The 21689-nt window shown below is 37.5% G+C and overlaps 1 protein-coding gene across 6 annotated transcripts in view; it reads right to left on the minus strand.

The window, feature by feature from the left end:
• Positions 1-493: 493 nt before the first annotated feature.
• Positions 494-21689, minus strand: part of ABCB7 (ATP binding cassette subfamily B member 7) — a 139941-nt gene continuing 118745 nt past the window's right edge. For 5 of the 6 annotated variants that reach the window (XM_004283812.4, XM_004283813.4, XM_004283814.4 and 2 more), the window contains 2 exons: positions 7667-7774; positions 494-913 (listed from right to left, as the gene is read on the minus strand). In XM_004283812.4, the coding sequence (XP_004283860.1) occupies positions 698-913; positions 7667-7774 (324 nt within the window). In that variant the 3' untranslated portion in view covers positions 494-697. The remainder of the gene's footprint in view (positions 914-7666; positions 7775-21689) is intronic. The other variant, XM_049705088.1, reaches the window with a different exon arrangement.

Here is a 21689-nt window from a genome sequence, read left to right on the forward strand (position 1 = left end):
ACAGTTACAATGCTGGTTAATGATGAAGAACATTCTACATACCAACATGAGAGTCAAGGTTTTTCCTCTTAAAGGTATATAGTGGCAAATAATTTTTAAAATGTAAGTATAGTTAACTATCATTGAAGTATTTCAATGGGGGCAGCGGAGGAGAAACAATGAACCTACACTCTCTTCTTTATTTTTAAAAAAATTTTAAGAAACAGACACTTTCCATCTAAATTGTCAGCATAAAGGAGGTCTGAAAAACTACAAAACATTTGGAAACCAATCTGATTCATCTGGTTATGGATAGCAAATGGCTATCAGGCCTCAACAATGGAAATGGGGTAAAGTCAAATAGTAACAAAAATTATGCTTTGACCACAACTAAGGCAGTAACAAGAAAATAATTTGGGGATAAATATAAATATCACATTAAATAGATTGTGAAAGATGTAAAACTCAATTCCCTTTCCAAATAAATCTTACCTAAAAGAAGGATTATAGAAAATGGGAATGTATGATTTTTTTTAATAAAACAATTCTGCTTTAGTGCAAATGTGTAGTCAAGGGAAAAAAAGAAAGGAAGAAGGGAGGAAGGAAGAAAGAGGAGAGAAAGGAAGGGAGGGAGGGAGGGAGGGAGGGAGAAAAAAGAAAAGAAAAGAGAAGAAAAAAGAAAAAAGAGAAGAAAAGAAAAGAAAAGGTTTCATGTGACTTAGCAGGAACAGTTTCCACAGCCTTTCACACTGTTGACAATTTCTTCTTGTAGTTTCATCCTTTCTTCCTCTTTGGACACATTTTCTTTCTTTGCATCCCATTTGGGATTACCATGGTTCTGCACATGGCTGCTCTGTGTATGCCACATTTCTGAATAGATACTGCCTGGGTTAGCAAGCAAACCATGGTGGGTACCACGTTCAGCCACCTTACCCTAATAAGCAAAAACAAGAGAAACGTAGAGAAAGTCATATAACTAGCATAATAATTGAAAATACATAATACTTTCTAAGCAAGAATTTTGAAAGATTTGCATTCATTAAAATACCTTTCCCAATTCTTCATTATAGTACAAATAGGAAAAACTGAGGTAGGAATGCCTTCTTTACTGTTGAGCTATCAGTCCAATGAACAAAAAGCTATGAAATTCCATACACCATACACCATTTCACTTAAAGGAAATAAAATTTGAATGTTTCATTTCTCATTTTGAAGAGCAGAAAAGGAAGGTGAAGATTTTCTAAAGGTGGTATTTTCTGTAATCAGTAAATCAAATTTACACAAAAGCACTGTTATTTATAGAGATTTAAAGGATTTAAAAAAAATATCCCAAAATCCTATGTGTACTTTAAAATAAAAAATATTTCTCCATGAAAAGTTTATTTCTTCCAGTAACTATTTTTCTTAACACTGGCTATTAAACTTAACATTGCATAGAATTGATATTGATTTCTAACTCTTATCTACAATTAATTTGTCTCCGGACAGCTACTGCTAAACATGTTGGGAGACAAAAGTAATTTTTTCACTTTTACTGGTACTCCTGGTGAGAGGACCTTTACAAATATACCCTTAAGCAAAATAACTGAAATTTGTGTGTGCCCACTTCTGAGTGGTTAAATTTAAGGCTTCTCCTTGATTGCTGGCTGGACAGTCTAGGAACTATTTCGCTCAGCTATATGAACTCTGGATCCTGAATGTAGTCCTCAACTTTGGTATCTGTGGACCACTTCACTGGCACAGAAGTCCCCATGGTTATGTATTTTATTTTTTTTTATTTACCACTGTAAAAAAAATAAAAATCTCACTGCACAGACATAAAAAACACATTTATGGTTACCAAAGGGAATGGGGAGGAGGGAAGAACAAATTAGGAGTATGGGATTAATAGATACAAACTACTATATATAAAATGGATAAACAAAAAGGATTTACTGTATAGCACAGGGAACTGTATTCAACCTTCTGTAATAACCTATAATTGAATATAATCTGAAAAAAAAAGCTGAGTCACTGACACAATATTGTACATTAACTACACTTCAATTAAAAAAAATCCTCAATGAAAACTGCATCAAAAAGTATTAGAAATAATGGAATTATTTTTGCAGAAAACCAATGAAATAAATCACAAAAAATTTATCCTGCTATAAAAATGTATATTATGTTTTAAATTATTTTTATTTGTATTAAAGCATAAATGTACACAGCTTAAAAAGTCAGCTAATAATTACAAGTTTATAACAGAAAGTACAGTCTTTTGTCTCCTCCTTCTCCACCCTTGAATATCTCATCTCCAAATCTGTACCTATTTCTTCTGGCATTTACACACATATACATATTAATGAGATTCAGCACTTTTAACTATGCCTCACTCTTCACTCTCCTAATGCCTCACTCTTCACTCTCACTCTTCACTCTCAATGCCTCACTCTTCACTCTCCTAATAACATTGGTTATATCATAAATGTTATTTAATACACAGTATGTACTTTATTATGACTATGTATTATCTGTTGAGCCAAGTGAAGTACTAGGATTTTATATATATTTTCTCATAATATTTTATTCTGCCTGGACATAGTAACTGCCTTGTTTATTCATTTGCTTAGTTTTCTATGTCACTATTCGTAATTCTCTCTAAACTTTAAGCCTGTCTGAACAGTATTTTTCTCATAATCAACTATATTAGGTAATCTATTATTCAGTCCCCACCCTGCCCAGAGATATTTCTCTCACAGCTTTTAAGTTCTTTTCTTTATGCTCAATTCTGAAATTTTATGATAATTTGACTTTTATTTTTCTTTCCTCCATTTATTGTGGTGGGTTCTTGGTAGGCCCTTTCAATCTGGAAACTCATGCTCTGCAGTTCTGAACATTTTGGGGGTATTATTCTTTACTTATTTCCTTCCCTTTTTCCTATTCCCTCTTTCTAGAACAAACATTAGTCAAATGTTGGACCTCTTAGACTAATTCTCTTGTTTTCTTATCTTTCCTCTATTTTCTCTTTTTTTGCTCTACTCTTTAGAGATTTTCTTGACTTTATTTCAGAAATGACTATTTTCATTTTCAAAATCTCTCGTTCTCTAGTTGTTCATTTATTTATTTACTATCCCCATTTTAAATTTGAAATGTTGCAAGAATGGTAAAAATGAATACCTATATATGCTTCTCCTAGGTTAGCAACTGTTCATTTTTCCACATTTGCTTCCTCTCACTTCATCTTAGCTCTAAATTTACACTACTTTTTGCTAAATCATTTAAGAATGAGTATTGGACATCATTACATTTCTCCCCTAAATATTTCATTAGCATGTATCTCCTGAAAACAAGGACATTCTCCTACATGACTAAAATACAACAATATCACACCCAAGAAATTTATCTAATATATAGTTCATATTTTACCGATTATCCCAATAATATCCTTTATATATATATTTTCCATCCAGGATCCAATCAGGATCAACACATTGAATTTATAAGTTTCCTACTCTGTGTGAGTGTGACAATGACATTTCTAAAATGTCCAGGCTTTTTTTTTTTTTTTTTTGGCAGTACGCGGGCCTCTCCCTGTTGTGGCCTCTCCCGTTGCGGAGCACAGGCTCCAGATGCGCAGGCTCAGCGGCCATGGCTCACGGGCCTAGCCGCTCCGCAGCATGTGGGATCTTCCCGGACCGGGTCATGAACCCGTGTCCCCTGCATCGGCAGGCAGACTCTCAACCACTGCGCCACCAGGGAAGCCCCAGGCTTGTTTTTTAAAGAATGCCCTTCACGTTGTATTTGTCTAGTTGTTCCTGATTCTTAGATCCAGGCTAAACATTTTTGTTGCAATACAATATAGGTGATATGTCCTCAGTGTATCATATTAGGAGGTACATGATGTCATTTTGCTCCACAATTAATGATTTCAGTTTGATAACTGGTTAAGGTAGCGTCTATCAGATTTCTCTATTTTAAAGGTACTTTTTCTCTTTGTAATCAATAATTAATCAATGGGTTATGCTTTCAAACTGTGTGAATATTCTATTCCCCAATAGTTTTTCACCATATGGTTTTAGCAAACAATGATATCCTTATGTGAATCATTATTACAATGGTGGTTGCAAAATATGATTCTATAAACTTATCATTCCTTGTATGTGTTAGCATTTTTTTCTCCGAGTTATAATTAACATACAACATTACGATAGTTTCAGGTGTACAACATTACATTAGTTTCAGGTGTACAACAGTGATTCAGTATTCTTATATATTATGAAATGATTACCTCAGTTAAGTCCAGTTACCATCTGTCACCATACAAAGTTATGAAAATATTATTCACTATATTCCCTATGTGTACATTACATCCCCATGACTTAGTTTGTACTTCTTAGTACCCTTCACCTATTTCATCTGTCTGCCCTGCTGCCTCTGGCAACCACCAGTATGTTCTCTGTATTTATGAGTCTGTTTCTGTTTTGTTTGTTCATTTGCTGTTTTGTAGATTTCACATATAAGTAAAATCGTACAGTATTTGTTTTTCTCTGACTTATTTCACTTAGCATAATACCCTCCAGGTCCATTAACATTGCTCTAAATGACAAGATTTCATTTTTAAAAAAGAGCTTTCTCTAAGTACAATTATGGAATTATAGATTAGTTTTTTATTCAATGTGTTGTAATTCATTAGTATCATTATTTATTTATTTTTGACATTCAAATCATCCCACACTTGGCCAGTGGGAACCCATTCAAAATGGTTCCTGTGCCCTTGTGATATGCCTTCATTAATTTCCCTGCTCCAAATATGGAATCAGTCATTTCTCCAAGGAGTCTTGGTTCCTTTTAGTAAGGAACAGTATTTAGTGTCCAAGATCTAGGTGCTAGTTACACTCATTCCTACTGGAATTTCATTGCTTCTAGGCCTTTTCACTGAACAGTTAGGAACATTTTTTTTCATCATGAACTGATATTGACAATTCTGTTCCAATATAACATCACAAGGCTCTTCTTCTTTTCCCATTCCATATCTGTATATTTCTTCTCCCAAGTAAGACCTCTATTTCTCAACATCAATATATTTACTCACATGCTCAGTCTTACAGTATACACAAAATAGTTTCAAAACAGCTACTCTCATGCTACTACCAAAAACAAACTTACTAAGTTCAAGTCTGAGTTATTTTTTTTCAAGTCTGAGTTATTTTTATCCTTATAATATATTCCACTAAGGCTAAATAATCAGAGTAATGTGTTCAAAAGTTATTTGGGTTAATTCTGCATGCTATTTTTCTTCTACACAGTTATGTTATTAATTCATTATGTACCTAGTTTTACTTCTTTCTGTTTGTATTCAATTCCTGTTTCTGCCCCATCCTTGTTGATTTTTAAATATATAAAAACATTAGCATGGTTCAAAAGTTAAAAATAATACAAAAAAGTATAATCAGCAAAGTCTTACTCCCTCCCCTTTGTCTCTACCCCTTTTTGTCTCCATCCTGCAGGTAAACAATGTCTTTAGTTTCTAGTTTATCCTCCCAGGGTTGCTTTTTGCAGAAACAAGTAAATATACATATGTTTCCCCCACATCCTCCTTGCAAAAGGTAGCATACTATATACTCTTTTGCAGCTTTCTTACTGTCACTTAACACTGTATCCTGGAACTCATGCAATATTAAGTCTTCTTTACTTTTTTTCTTAACAGCATTTGTCCTTATTTTAAAATGCTATATTTTCCATGACCTCTGATGATATTAATTATATTTTTAAGTTTTCTTATGCTCTCTGCATTGTCTGTATTTTCTACTGAATTTTTTTCTGCTTGCTTTGGAGGCCTTCCTTTATTATCCACTGACACTTAAAAATACAGTATTAAAAAAAGCTTACTGGAAGCTCTATGTGCCTGGGAGTGGACTTCTCAGCTGTTGGGTTTCACTGTAGGATGATCATATGGGTATCTGGTCATTTTGTGGGGGTCCCCAAATATGAACATGTTTTTTATGGGGCTACTTTTGTTTCTCTAGAGAAGAATCCTCTAATTATCTGCTGGTGAGGGAAGAAGTGGTGACAGTAGAAATAAATAATTGGTTGGCAAGGTTCTTGGAGCCAGTGGCACAGGAGGGTCTGTGGTCTTATTCTTCGGTATGTTTTGATTTCCAGTTAATCTCGCCCATCTTTGTTAATGTTCTTGGTAATTTTCTTGTGTCCAGAGCCTCTCTGACTCAATTTCCTGACAAGTAAACCTCCAGTCTCTTGCCAAGGCTGGGAACGGGTAATCACCAGGCTGCAAGAGGAAGGGCCTTGGGAACTCTGTTATGCAGACTTAATATTAATACTACCAGAGACTGTTGACGGAACACATGAGGTCACATTAGTTTCACTAGAAAATGAAAATCTCTGATCTTCATAATCAAGCAATTATAGAACCATCAAATTCAACATAAAGAGATTTTAGATACAAATGGTATGATCAATAGTTAGTTCCAATTATAATCCAAACCCCAAGTGGCAATGTTATGATATAACTGTATAGATACTGTGAACCTCCTGGCATGAGGTAGGTAAGCACATGCTTGTTAAAGTACTTTTAACATTTTATATTTACAAGAAAAGGCTCTATGTACATGACTGCATACAATTGGAAAGTTTAGTAAAAAGCACAAAAGAGCAGATTTTATTTCAGATACCTGAACATCAATGAGATAATAAAGTATATTTACAAAATTTCCCATTTAAGACATGCTGGAACAAGCATACTGAAGAAAATCAGTTTATATTTTAGTGAATGTTAGCATTTTTGAACAAATGAACAAGAAGACCTAGGATAGAAAGTGCACAGGTAACACATAAAAGAAATAATATATATATCACAGAACTGAATATCCCATAAGAAATTTGAGTGGCATGAAAAATTCTCTCTCAATATAGACAGTACAAGAGAATGCTTCTTCTCTCTTAACTCCCAGTACTCAGGCTTTCAAAATGATAAAAAATTGAAGGCTTATGTATTAGAATGGAGAAATAAGCATAGAAAACACTGTTAGAAATAATCAAGTACAAAGGGGGGTGGGAATAAGATATCCCTACAGAGAGGAGAAAAGAAAAACTATTACAATTTTCAAATCTACCAATCGCAATAGTGGCACTCTGATTTGTTCAGAACATTTAGACAGTATACTCTTATAGTAATTCCCTCAGAGAAATAAAGCAGGCTGTCCTTTTTCTTACTTTCCTCATGAGGAAAAAGATAAAATAAAAATGGCCATGCATGAAAATGACTTTATTTTATGGTAATTTTCTTTTAGACATCAAGGGTATGTGCAGGTATTAGAAAAATGAAAATATAAAATACAGTGAAGACAATGAGCAAAGATTCTGTACAGAGCAAAAATGAATAAAGAAAAATTATTTTAAATACATACCCTTTAAAACTGCCTCTACCATATTAGGATTTAATGCCTTCCTCATCTAACTTTGCTTTTAAAACCTTAATAGAGTGAGTTAATACAGTTTATTCATTTTTGGAAGTGGTATGCATTATTTCTTATCAAAAGGAGGTAAAAATGGAATCCTATCAGGATTCAGTCTTACTCAAATAACACAAAATTCTATAACTTTCTTTAGAAACAATATTTAAGTTGCTTGTGTTTGTAACAATTTCTAATGTTCTTCAAACACTAAACTTTAAAGTTCAACCTCTTACCTGGTCCAAGACAATGATCTCATCTGCATCAACAACTGTTGACAATCTGTGTGCAATGAAAACAGAAGTTCTGTGTTTGACCGCATCCCTCATGGCACCAAGAATAGTCTGCAAGTTTGACAACAAGAACAGTAGGAGGGGAAAAAAAGATCTATCTATTAGGCAAATGTATATTAAAATACTCATGTATCTCTGAAAAGAATATATAAAATGCTCGTTAATTTGGTATTATATAAACTTTATACCACTACCAAATATTTTACCTAATCTAATAATTACTAAGAAGAGAATAAAATCAAAGAGGGAAGGTGAATATGAACATATTATTATGGAAAAAATTAGCTTTAAGATAGGCAATATTTCTTTAAATTATAAAGTTTGGGAGAAGGTAGATATTTTCTATACATAAAAACAAACAATAACAATGATGAATCCACTGATATCAGGAGCATAATAGCCAGATATGTTTATCTGGACAATGAGAGCAAAAACAAAATGAGGAGGGACTCAAGTGATAGGATGTGGAGAAGTACAAAAAAAATCAAGAAAGATAGGAAACTCAAAGGGTACAGGAGCAGTTGCTTTTCCTCAGTTCAAACACAGAGGATGGAAAGGGTGACAAGGACAATGATGCATGTTTAACTTGAGAAAACTTCTTTTTCAAAAGCAGTCTGACTTCTTAAGGCATTCTGGAAAATACATTTTTGTCTACTGCGTGTAAAATGTAAGGCAGCTGTATACATATTCACCTATACCTGGAAACCTGGGTCTAAGTACAGGAAGCTAGATGGAAATAGCAGTGTGGGGGATGGTGATATTCCCAATGGCTTCCTAAAGGTACCTCTAATCACTGTATTTATTAAAGAAATAAAATTATCATGAACAGATGGCTACCCAGGAAAAGAAGACCTTATATTTTACTATGGCAGACTGAAAATCAAGCACAGGGTCAATTCTAAGAAAAATTGTGATGTCTGGGGAGGACTCCTCTTTCCTACCCTCCAGAACTTAAACTCTCACATCCTACTGATGTTCTGGACCTTTTTAAAAGGTTGATTAAAATTTACCAAATCTTCCGGTAACTCATTCCCTCAAGGGGGAGTGTTCTCTGCTAGCAATTAATGGGTTATGCTCTGTGAGCTAATAAAGATACGTGACTCAAATAATGATGTTGTTAGGACTCTGAAATTGTGATAAATGTGGATAACACATTTTTAGGTATAAAGTTCTTGTAAGCAGATTCCTACTATGCATATGAATGGAGTCTGGTGCAGCTTAAGGTTTCCTTTAAATATATCAGTAACAAATCCTCAGATTAGCTCATGATGGTGGAGTAGAAGGACGTGAGCTCACCCCTTCTTATGTAAACATCAAAATCACAATCAACGGGTAAAAAACCACTGACCAAAAAAACACTGAAACCTACCAAAAAAGATACCCTACATCCAAAGGCAAAGAAGAAATAACAACAAGACAGTAGGAGGGGCACAATCACAATAAAATCAAATTCCATACCTGCTGGGTGCTTGACCCACAAGCTGGAAAACAGTTACACCACAGAAGTTCTCCTACAGGAGTGAAAGTCCTGAGCCCCACGTCAGGCTTCCCAGCCTGGAGGTCCAGCAACAGGAGGAGGAGCCCCAGAGAATCTGGCTTTGAAGGCCAGCAGGGTTTGATCACAGGAATTCCACAGGGCTGGGAAAAGCAGAAACTCCACTCTTCGAGGGCTGACACAAGATCGTGTGTGCACCAGAAACCAGGGGAAAAAAGCAGTGACCTCATAAGAGACGGGGCCCAAACTATGTGTTAGTAATGGAGGGTCTCCTGCAGAGGTGTGGGGTGGCAGTGGCTCACTGTGGGGATAAGGACACTGGCAGCAGCAGATCTGTGGAGTACTCATTGGTGTGAGCCCTCCCGGAGGCTGCCATTAGCCGCACCCTACAGCCTGTAGGCACCAGTGCTGGAACACCTCAGGCCATGCAACCAACAGGGTGGGAACACAGCTTCACCCATCAGCAGACAAGCTGCTAAAAATCTTGCTGAGCACAGCCCTGCCTACCAGAGGAACAAGACCCAGCTCCACCCAGTAGGCAGGGACCAGCCCCTCCCATCAGGAAGCATGCACAAGCCCTTTAGACAGCCTCATCCACTAGAGGACAGACAGCAGAAGCAAGAACTACAATCCAGCAGCCTACGGAATGTAAACTGAAATCACAGAAAATCAGACAAAATGAGATGGCAGAGGAATGTGTCCCAGATGAAGGAAAAAGATAAAACCCCAGAAGAACAACTAAATTAAGTGGAGATAGGCAATCTACCAGAAAAAGAATTCAGAATAGGTACTGTGGGAAAGATGGCGGAAGAGTAAGACACGGAGATCACCTTCCTCCCCACAGATACACCAGAAATACATCTACACATGGAACAACTCCTACAGAACACCTACTGAAGGCTGGCAGAAGACCTCAGACCTCCCAAAAGGCAAGAAACTCCCCACGTACCTGGGTATGGCAAAAGAAAAAAAAGAAAAAACAGAGACAAAAGAACAGGGACGGCACCTGCACCAGTGGGAGGGAGCTGTGAAGGAGGAAAAGTTTCCACACACTAGGAAGCCCCTTCGCGAGCGGAGACTGCGGGAGGCGGAGGGGGGAGCTTCGAAGCCGTGGAGGAGAGCACAGCAACAGGTGCGGAGGGCAAAGCGGGGAGATTCCCGCACAGAGGATTGGTGCCGAACGGCACTCACCAGCCCGAGCGGCTTGTCTGCTCACCCGCCAGGGCGGGCGGGGCTGCGACCTGAGGCTCTGAGGCTCGGGTTTCGGTTTCCGACGGAGCACAGGGAGAGGACTGGGGTTGGCGGCTTGAACATAGCCTGAAGGGGTTAGTGCACCACGGCTAGCCGGGAGGGAGTCCGGGGAAAAGTCTGCACCTGCCGAAGAGGCAAGAGACTTTTTCTTCCCTCTTTGTTTCCTGGTGCGTGAGGAGAGGGGTTTAAGAACGCTGCTTAAAGGAACTCCAGAGACGGGCGCGAGCCGCGGCTAAAAGCGCAAACCCCGAAGACGGGCGGGAGACGCTAAGGCTGCTGCTGCCGCCACCAAGGGGCCTGTGTGTGAGCACAGGTCACTCTCCACACCCCTCTTCCGCGGAGGCTGTGCAGCCCGCCACTGCCAGGTTCCCGGGATCCAGGGACAACTTCCCCGGGAGAACGCACGGCGGGCCTCAGGCTGGTGCAAAGTCACGCTGGCCTTTGCCGCCACAGGCCCGCCCCGCACTCCGTGCCCCTCCCTCCCCGCCGGCCTGAGTGAGCCAGAGCCCCCGAATCAGTGGCTCCTTTAACCCCGTCCTGTCTGAGCAAAAAACAGACACCCTCCAGCGACCTACACGAAGAGGCAGGGCCAAATCCAAAGCTGAGCCCCGGTGAGCTGTGAGAACAAAGAAGAGAAAGGGAAATCTCTCCCAGCAGCCTCAGAAGCAGCGGATTAAAGCTCCACAATCAACTTGATATACCCTGCATCTGTGGAATACCTGAATAGACAACCAATCATCCCAAATTAAGGGAGTGGACTTTAGGAGCAAGATCTATGATTTTTTCCCCTTTTCCTCTTTTTGTGAATGTGTATGTGTATGCTCCTGTGTGAGATCTTGTCTGCATAGTCTTGCTTCCACCATTTGTCCTAGGGTTCTATCCGTCCATGGTTTTTAAAAAAATTTTTTTCTTAATAATTAATTTTAATAACGTTATTATACTTTACCTTCATTCTTTCTTTCTTTCTTTCCTTCCTTCCTTCCCTCCTTTAGACAACGAATCATCCCAAATTGAGGAGGTGGTCTCTGAGAGCAAGATTTATGATTTTTCCCCCTTTACCTCTTTTAGTGAGGGTGTATGTGTATAATTCTGTGTAAGATTTTGTCTGTATAGCTTTGCTTCCAACACTTGTCCTAAGGTTCTATCCATCCCTTTTTTTTTTCTAAATTAGAATTTTTTAATTCAGTAACTTTATTATACTTTATTTTATTTTTACTGTATCTTCTTTCTTTCTTTTTTCCTTCTTTCCCTCCTTCCTTCCTTCCTCGCTCCCTCCCTCCCTCCTTTCTTTCCTTCTTGCCTTCTTTCCTTCTTTGCTTCTTTCTTTCTTTCCTCCTTCCTTCCTTCCTTCCTTCCCTCCTTTCCTTCTTTCTTTCCTCATACTTCTACTAATTCTCTCTACTTTTTCTCCCTTTTATTCTGAGCCGTGTGGATAAAAGGCTCTTGGTGCTCCAGCCAGGAGTCAGGGCTCTGCCTCTGAGGTAGGAGAGCCAACTTCAGGACACTGGTCAACAAGAGACCTCCCAGCTCCACATAATATCAAACAGCGAAAATCTCCCAGAGACCTCCATCTTAACACCAGCACCCAGCTTCACTCAACGACCAGCAAGCCACAGTGCTGGACAACCTATGCCAAACAACTAGCAAAACAGGAACACAACCCCACCAATTAGCAGAGAGGTTGCCTAAAATCATAATAAGGCCACAGACACCCCAAAACACACCACCAGACGTGAACCTGCCCACTAGAGAGACAAGATCCAGCCTCATCCACCACAACACAGGCACTAGTCCCGTCCACCAGGAAACCTACACAACCCACTGAACCAACCTTAGACACTGGAGACAGACATCAAAAACAGCGGGAACTACGAACCTGTAGTCTGCAAAAAGGAGACCCCAAACACAGTAAGATAAGCAAAATGAGAAGACAGAAAAACACACAGCAGATAAAGGAGCAAGATAAAAATGCACCAGACCTAACAAATGAAGAGGAAATAGGCAGTCTACCTGGAAAAGAATTCAGAATAATGATAGTAAGGATGATCCAAAATCTTGGAAATAGAATGGACAAAATGCAAGAAACAGTTAACAAGGACCTAGAAGAAATAAAGATGAAACAAGCAACGATGAACAACACAATAAATGAAATTAACAATACTCTAGATGGGATCAATAGCAGAATAACTGAGGCAGAAGAACGGATAAGTGACCTGGAAGATAAAATAGTGGAAATAACTACTGCAGAGCAGAATAAAGAAAAAAGAATGAAAAGAACTGAGGACAGTCTCAGAGACCTCTGGGAACATTAAACGCACCAACATTCGAATTATAGGGGTTCCAGAAGAAGAAGAGAAAAAGAAAGGAACTGAGAAAATATTTGAAGAGATTATAGTTGAAAACTTCCCTAATATGGGAAATAGTTAATTAAGTCCAGGAAGCACAGAGAGTCCCATACAGAATAAATACAAGGAGAAATACGCCAAGACACATATTAATCAAACTGTCAAAAATTAAATACAAAGAAAGCATATTAAAAGCAGCAAGGGAAAAACAACAAATAACACATAAGGGAATCCCCATAAGGTTAACAGCTGATCTCTCAGCAGAAACACTACAAGCCAGAAGGGAGTGGCAGGACATACTGAAAGTGATGAAGGAGAAAAACCTGCAGCCAAGACTACTCTACCCAGCAAGGATCTCATTCAGATTTGATGGAGAAATTAAAACCTTTACAGACAAGCAAAAGCTGAGAGAGTTCAGCACCACCAAACCAGCTTTACAACAAATGCTAAAGGATCTTCTCTAGGCAAGAAACACAAGAGAAGGAAAAGACCTACAATAACGAACCCACAACAATTTAGAAAATGGGAATAGGAACATACATATCGATAATTACCTTAAATGTAAATGGACTAAATGCTCCCACCAAAAGACACAGATTGGCTGAATGGATACACAAACAAGACCCTTATATATGCTGTCTACAAGAGACCCACTTCAGACCTAGAGACACATACAGACTGAAAGTAAGGGGATGGAAAAAGATATTCCATGCAAATGGAAACCAAAAGAAAGCTGGAGTAGCAATTCTCATATCAGACAAAATAGACTTTAAAATAAGGACTATTAAAAGAGACAAAGAAGGACACTACATATTGATCAAGGGATCGATCCAAGAAGAAGACATAACGATTGTAAATATTTATGCACCCAACATAGGAGCACCTCAATACATAAGGCAAATACTAACAGCCATAAAAGGGGAAATCGACAGTAACACATTCATAGTAGGGGACTTAAACACCCCACTTTCACCAATGGACAGATCATGCAAAATGAAAATAAATACGGAAACACAAGCTTTAAATGATACATTAAACAAGATGGACTTAATTGATATTTATAGGACACTCCATCCAAAAACAACAGAATACACATTTCTCTCAAGTGCTCATGGAACATTCTCCAGGATAGATCATATCTTGGGTCACAAATCAAGCCTTGGTAAAGTTAAGAAAATTGAAATTGTATCAAGTATCTTTTCTGACCACAACGCCATGAGACTAGATATCAATTACAGGAAAAGATCTGTAAAAAATACAAACACATGGAGGCTAAACAATACACTACTTAATAATGAAGTGATCACTGAAGAAATCAGAGACGAAATAAAAAAATACCTAGAAACAAATGACAATGGAGACACAACGACCCAAAACCTATGGGATGCAGCAAAAGCAGTTCTAAGGGGCAAGTTTATAGCAATACAAGCCCACCTTAAGAAGCAGGAAACATCTCGAATAAACAACCTAACCTTGCACCTCAAGCAATTAGAGAAAGAAGAACAAAAAAGCCCCAAAGATAGCAGAAGGAAAGAAATCATAAAAATCAGATCAGAAATAAATGAAAAAGAAATGAAGGAAACAATAGCAAAGATCAATAAAACTAAAAGCTGGTTCTTTGAGAAGATAAACAAAATAGATAAACCACTAGCCAGACTCATCAAGAAAAAAAGGGAGAAGACTCAAATCAATAGAATTAGAAATGAAAAAGGAGAGGTAACAACTGACACTGCAGAAATAAAAAAGATCATGAGAGATTACTACAAGCAACTCTATGCCAATAAAATGGACAATCTGGATGAAATGGACAAATTCTTAGAAATTCACAACCTGCGAAGACTGAATCAGGAAGAAACAGAAAATATGAACAGACCAATCACAAGCACTGAAATTGAAACTGTGATTAAAAATCTTCCAACAAACAAAAGCCCAGGACCAGATGGCTTCACAGGCGAATTCTATCAAACATTTAGAGAAGAGCTAACACCTATCCTTCTCAAACTCTTCCAAAATATAGCAGAGGGAGGAACACCCCCTAATTCCTTCTACGAGACCACCATCACACTGATACCAAAACCAGACAAGGATGTCACAAAGAAAGAAAACTACAGGCCAATATCACTGATGAACATAGATGCAAAAATTCTCAACAAAATACTAGCAAACAGAATCCAACAGCACATTAAAAGGATAATACACCATGATCAAGTGGGGTTTATTCCAGGAATGCAAGGATTCTTCAATATATGCAAATCTATCAATGTGATAAACCATATTAACAAATTGAAGGAGAAAAACCATATGATCATCTGAAAAGATGCAGAGAAAGCTTTTGACAAAATTCAACACCCATTTATGATAAAAACCCTGCAGAAAGTAGGCATAGAGGGAACTTTCCTCAACATAATAAAGGCCATATATGACAAGCCCACAGCAAACATCATCCTCAATGGTGAAAAACTGAAAGCATTTCCACTAAGATCAGGAACAAGACAAGGTTGCCCACTCTCACCACTCTTATTCAACATAGTTTTGGAAGTTTTAGCGACAGCAATCAGAGAAGAAAAGGAAATAAAAGGAATCCAAATCGGAAAAGAAGTAGTAAAGCTGTCACTGTTTGCAGATGACATGATCCTATACATAGAGAATCCTAAAGATGCTACCAGAAAACTAGAGCTAATCAATGAATTTGGTAAAGTGGCAGGATACAAAATTAATGCACAGAAATCTCTGGCATTCCTATATACTAATGATGAAAAATCTGAAAGTGAAATCAAGAAAACACTCCCATTTACCATTGCAACAACAACAAAAAAATATCTAGGAATAAACCTACCTAAGGAGACAAAAGACCTGTATGCAGAAAATTATAAGACACTGATGAAATAAATTAAAGATGATACAAATAGATGGAGAGATATACCATGTTCTTGGATTGGAAGAATCAACATTGTGAAAATGACTCTACTACCCAAAGCAATCTACAGATTCAGTGCAATCCCTATCAAACTACCACTGGCATTTGTCACAGAACTAGAACAAAAAATTTCACAATTTGTATGGAAACACAAAAGACCCCGAATTGCCAAAACAATCTTGAGAACGAAAAAAGGAGCTGGAGGAATCAGGCTCCCTGACTTCAGACTATACTACAAAGATACCGTAATCAAGACAATATGGCACTGGCAGAAAAACCGAAATGTAGATAAATGGAACAGGATAGAAATCCCAGAGATAAACCCATGCACATATGGTTACCTTATCTTTGATGAAGGAGTCAAGAACATATAGTGGAGAAAAGACAGCCTCTTCAATAAGTGGTGCTGGGAAAACTGGACAGGTACATGTAAAAGTATGAGATTAGATCACTCCCTAACACCATACACAAAAATAAGCTCAAAATGGATTAAAGACCTAAATGTAAGGCCAGAAACTATCAAACTCTTAGAGGAAAACATAGGCAGAACACTCTATGACATAAATCACAGCAAGATCCTTTCTGACCCACCTCCTAGAGTAATGGAAATAAAAACAAAAAAAAACAAATGGGACCTAATGAAACTTCAAAGCTTTTGCACAGCAGAGGAAACCATAAACACGACCAAAAGACAACCCTCAGACTGGGAGAAAATATTTGCAAATGAAGCAACCGACAAAGGATTAATCTCCAAAATTTACAAGCAGCTCATGCAGCTCAATAAGAAAAAAACAAACAACCCAATCCAAAAATGGGCCTAAATAGACATTTCTCCAAAGAAGATATACAGATTGCCAACAAACACATGAAAGAATGCTCAACATCATTAATCATTAGAGAAATGCAAATCAAAACTACAATGAGATATCATCTCACACCAGTCAGAATGGCCATCATCAAAGAATCTAGAAACAATAAATGCTGGAGAGGGTGTGGAGAAAAGGGAACACTCTTGCACTGCTGGTGGGAATGTGAATTGGTTCAGCCACTATGGAGAACAGTGTGGAGGTTCCTTAAAAAACTACAAATAGAACTACGATATGACCCAGCAACCCCACTACTGGGCATATACCCTGAGAAAACCAAAATTCAAAAAGAGTCATGTACCAAAATGTTCATTGCAGCTCTATTTACAATAGCCCGGAGATGGAAACAACCTAAGTGCCCATCATCGGATCAATGGATAAAGAAGATGTGGCACATATATACAATGGAATATTACTCAGCCATAAAAAGAAACGAAATTGAGCTATTTGTAATGAGGTGGATAGACCTAGAGTTTGTCATACAGAGTGAAGTAAGTCAGAAAGAAAAAGACAAATACCGTATGCTAACACATATATATGGAATTTAAGAAAAAAAATGTCATGAAGAACCTAGGTGTAAGGCAGGAATAAAGATGCAGACCTACTAGAGAACGGACTTGAGGTTATGGGGAGGGGGAAGGGTGAGCTGTGACAGGGCGAGAGAGAGTCATGGACATATACACACTACCAAACGTAGTAAGGTAGATAGCTAGTGGGAAGCAGCCGCATGGCACAGGGATATTGGCTCGGTGCTTTGTGACAGCTTGGAGGGGTGGGATAGGGAGGGTGGGAGGGAGGGAGACGCAAGAGGGAAGACATATGGGAACATATGTATATGTATAACTTATTCACTTTGTTATAAAGCAGAAACTAACACACCATTGTAAAGCAATTATACCCCAATAAAGATGTTAAAAAAAAAACGGCAAAAAAAAAGAATTCAGAATAATGATATTGAAGATGATTCAAGACCTTGGAACAAGAATGGAGGCAAGGATTGAGAATGCAAGAAATGTTTAACAAAGACCTAGAAGAACTAAAGAACAGACAAACAGAGATGAACAATATAATAACTGAAAATGAAAAATACACAAAGGAATCAATAGCATAATAACTGAGGCAGAAGAATGGATAACTGACCTGGAAGACAGACTGTTGGAAATCACTGCCATGGAAAATAATAAAGAATGAAAAGAAATGAAGACAGTCTTAGAGACCTCTGGGACAACATTAAAAGCACCAACATTCATATTATCAGGGTCCCAGAAGGAGAAGAGAGAAAGGACCTGAGAAAGTATTTGAAGAGGTAATAGCTGAAAACTTCCCTAACATGGGAAAGGAAACAGTCACTCAAGCCCAGGACGTGCAGAGACCCCCAGGTAGGATAAACCCAAGGAGGAACACACCAAGACAAAATAGTACTCAACTTGACAAAATTAAAGATAAAGAAAAATTATTAAAGCAACAAGGGAAAAGCAACAAAAACATACACAGGAACTCCTATATCCCATAAGGTGATCAGCTGATTTCTCAGCAGAAACTCTGTAGGCCAGAAGTGAGTGGTACAATATATTTAAAGCAATGAAAGGGAAAAATCTACAAACAAGAATAGTCTACCCAGCAAGGCTCACATTCAGATTCGACGGAGAATCTAAAGCTTTACAGACAAGTAAAGGCTAAGAGAATTCAGCACTACCAGACCAGCCTTAAAACAAATGCTAAAGATTGTTCTCTAAGTGGAAAAGAAAAGGCCACAACTAGAAACAGGAAAATTATGAATGGAAAAGCTCACTGGTAAAGGCAAACATAGAGTAAAGCAAGGAAATCATCTGTACACAAATATGATATCAAAATCAGCAATTAGTGAGGAGAGAACAAATGCAGGGTATTGAAAATGCATTTGAAATTAAAAGACCAGCAACTTAAAACAACCTTGCTTATATACAGACTACCATATCAAAATCTTATGGTAACTGCAAGCCACAAATCTACAATAGATACACACACAATAAAGAAAAAGGAATCCAAATACAACACTAAGGTTAGTCATCAATTAACAAGAGAACAAAAGAGGAAGGGGAGAAAAAAGACCTAAAGAAACAAATCCAAAACAATTAACAAAAGGGTAATAAGAACATACATAACGATAATTACCTTAAACATAAATGGATTAAGTGCTCCAACCAAAAGACAGACTGGCTGAATGGATACAAAAACAAGACCCCTATATATGCTGTCTATAAGAGACCCATTTCAGATCTAGGGACACATACAGACTGAAAGTGATGGGATGGAAAAAGGTATTCCATACAAATGGAAATCAAAAGAAAGCTGTAGTAGCAATACTCATATCAGACAAAGTAGACTTTAAAATGAAGACTGTTACAAGAGAAAGGGAAGGACACTACATAATGATCAAGGGATTAATCCAAGAAGAAGATATAACAATTGTAAATATATATGCATCCAACATAGGAGAACCTCAATATATAAGGCAAATACTAACAGCCATGAAGGGAGAAATCGATAGTAACACAATAATGGGGGACTTTAACACACCATTTTCATCAGTGGACAGATCATCCAGACAGAAAATCAACAAGGAGACACAGGCCTTAAATGACACATTAGACCAGATGGACTTAATTGATACTTATAGAGAATTCCATCCAAAAGCAGCAGAATACACGTTTTTCTCATGTGCACATGGAACATTTTCCAGGATTGATCACAAGCTGGGCCACAAAGTGAGCCTCGGTAAATTTAAGAAAACTGAAATCATATCAAGTGTCTTTTCTGACTACTCGCTATGAGATTAGAAATCAACTACAAGAAAAAAAAGTAAAAAATATAAACATGTGGAGGCTAAAAAATATGCTACTAAACAACCAATGGATCACTGAAGAAATCAAAGAGGAAATCAAAAAATACCTAGAAACAAATGAAAACAAAAGCCCAAAGATCCCAAACCTATGGGACACAGTAAAAGCAGTTCAAAGAAGGAAGTTTATAACAATACAATCTTACCTCAGGAAACAAGAAAAATCACAAATAAACAACTAAATGTACATCTAAGGCAACTAGAGAAAGGAGAACAAACAAAACCCAAAGTTAGCAAAAGAAATCATAAAGATAAGAGCAAAAATAAATGAAATAGAAATGAAGGAAACAACACAAAAGATCAATGAAACTAAAAGCTGGTTCTTTGAAAAGATAAACAAAATTGACAAACCTTTAGCCAGGCTCATCATGAAAAAAAGGGAGAGGGCTGAAATCAATAAAATTAGAAATGAAAAAGGAGAAGTTATAATGGACACCACAGAAATCCAAAGGACCATAAGAGACTACTACAATCAACTATATGCCAATAAAATGTACAACTTGGAAGAAATGGACAATTCTTAGAAAGGTACAATCTCCCAAGACTGAACAAGGAAGAAATAGAAACTATAAACAGACGAATCACAAGTACTGAAATTGAAAATGTGATTAAAAAACTCCCAACAAACAGAAGTCCAGGACCTGATGTCTTCACAGGCAAATGCTATCAAACATTTAGAAGAGTTAAGAACAATTCTTCTGAAACTATTCCAAAAAACAGCAGAGGAAGGAACACTCCCAAATGCATTCTATGAGGCCATCACCGTTATACAAAAACCAGACAGACATACCACGAAAAAAGAAAATTACAGGCCAATATCACTAATGAACAGAGACGCAAAAACCCTCAACAAAATACTATCAAACCGAATCCAACAATACATTAAAAGTATCATACACCATGATCAAGTGGGATTTATCCCAGGGATGCAAGGATTTTTCAATATCTGCAAATCAATCAGTGTGATACACCACATCAACAAATTGAAGAATAAAAACCAAATGATCATCTCAATAGACACAGAAAAAAGTTTTTGACAAAACTTAGCACCCATTTATGGTAAAAACTCTCCAGAAAGTGGGCGCAGAGGGAACCTACCTCAACATAATAAAGGCCATATATGACAAAACTACAGCTAACATCATACTCAATGGCAAAAAGCTGAAAGCATTTCCTTTAAGATCTGGAACAAGATAAGGATGTCCACTCTCCCCTCTTTTATTCAACATAGTTTTGGAAGTCCTAGCCACAGCAATCAGAGAAGAAAAAGGAATCCAAACTAGAAAAGAAGAAGTAAAACTGTCAGTGTTTGCAGATGCCATGATACTATATGTAGAAAATCCTAAAGATGCTACCAGAAAACAACTAGAGCTCATCAATGAATTTGGTAAAGTTGCAGGATACAAAATTAATACACAGAAATCTGTTGAATTTCTATACACCAACAATGAAAGATCAGAAAGAGAAATTAAAGAAACAATTCCATTTACCATCACATCAACAAGAATAAGATACCTAGGGATATACCTACCTAAGGAGGCAAAAGACCTGTACTCTGAAAACTATAAGATGCTAGTGAAAGAAATCAAAGATGACACAGATGGAAAGATCTACCATGTTGGGACTTCTCTGGTGGTCCAGTGGGTAACACTCCATGCTCCCAATGCAGGGGGCCTAGGCTCGACCCGTGGTCGGGAACTAGATCCTGCATGCCATAACTAAGAGTCTGCATGCTGCACCTAAGAAGTCCGCATGCCACAACTAAAGATCCCACATGCTGTAATGAAGGTCCCACTTGCTGCAACTAAGTCCTGGTGCAGCCTAAACAAATAAATAAATAAATATGTTTTAAAAAAACGATCTACCATGTTCTTGGATTGGAAGAATCAATATTGTCAAAATGACTATACTACCCAAGGTAATCTACAGCTTTGATGCAATGCCTATCTAATTATCAATGGCATTTTCACAGAACTACAACAAAAAAAATCTTAAAATTGGTACAGTGCCACAAAAGACCCTAAATATCTACAGCAAACTTAAGAAAGAAAAATGGAGCTAGAGGAATCAAGGCTCCCTGACTTCAGACTATACTACAAAGCTACACTCATCAAAACAGTATGGTACTGGCACAAAAACAGAAATATAGATCAAAAGGATAGAAAGCCCAGAAATAAACCCATGCACCTATGGCCAATTAATCTACCACAA

The sequence above is a fragment of the Orcinus orca genome, chromosome X (genome assembly GCF_937001465.1).
Source record: "Orcinus orca chromosome X, mOrcOrc1.1, whole genome shotgun sequence".
In the NCBI taxonomy this organism is placed as follows: Eukaryota; Metazoa; Chordata; class Mammalia; order Artiodactyla; family Delphinidae; genus Orcinus; species Orcinus orca.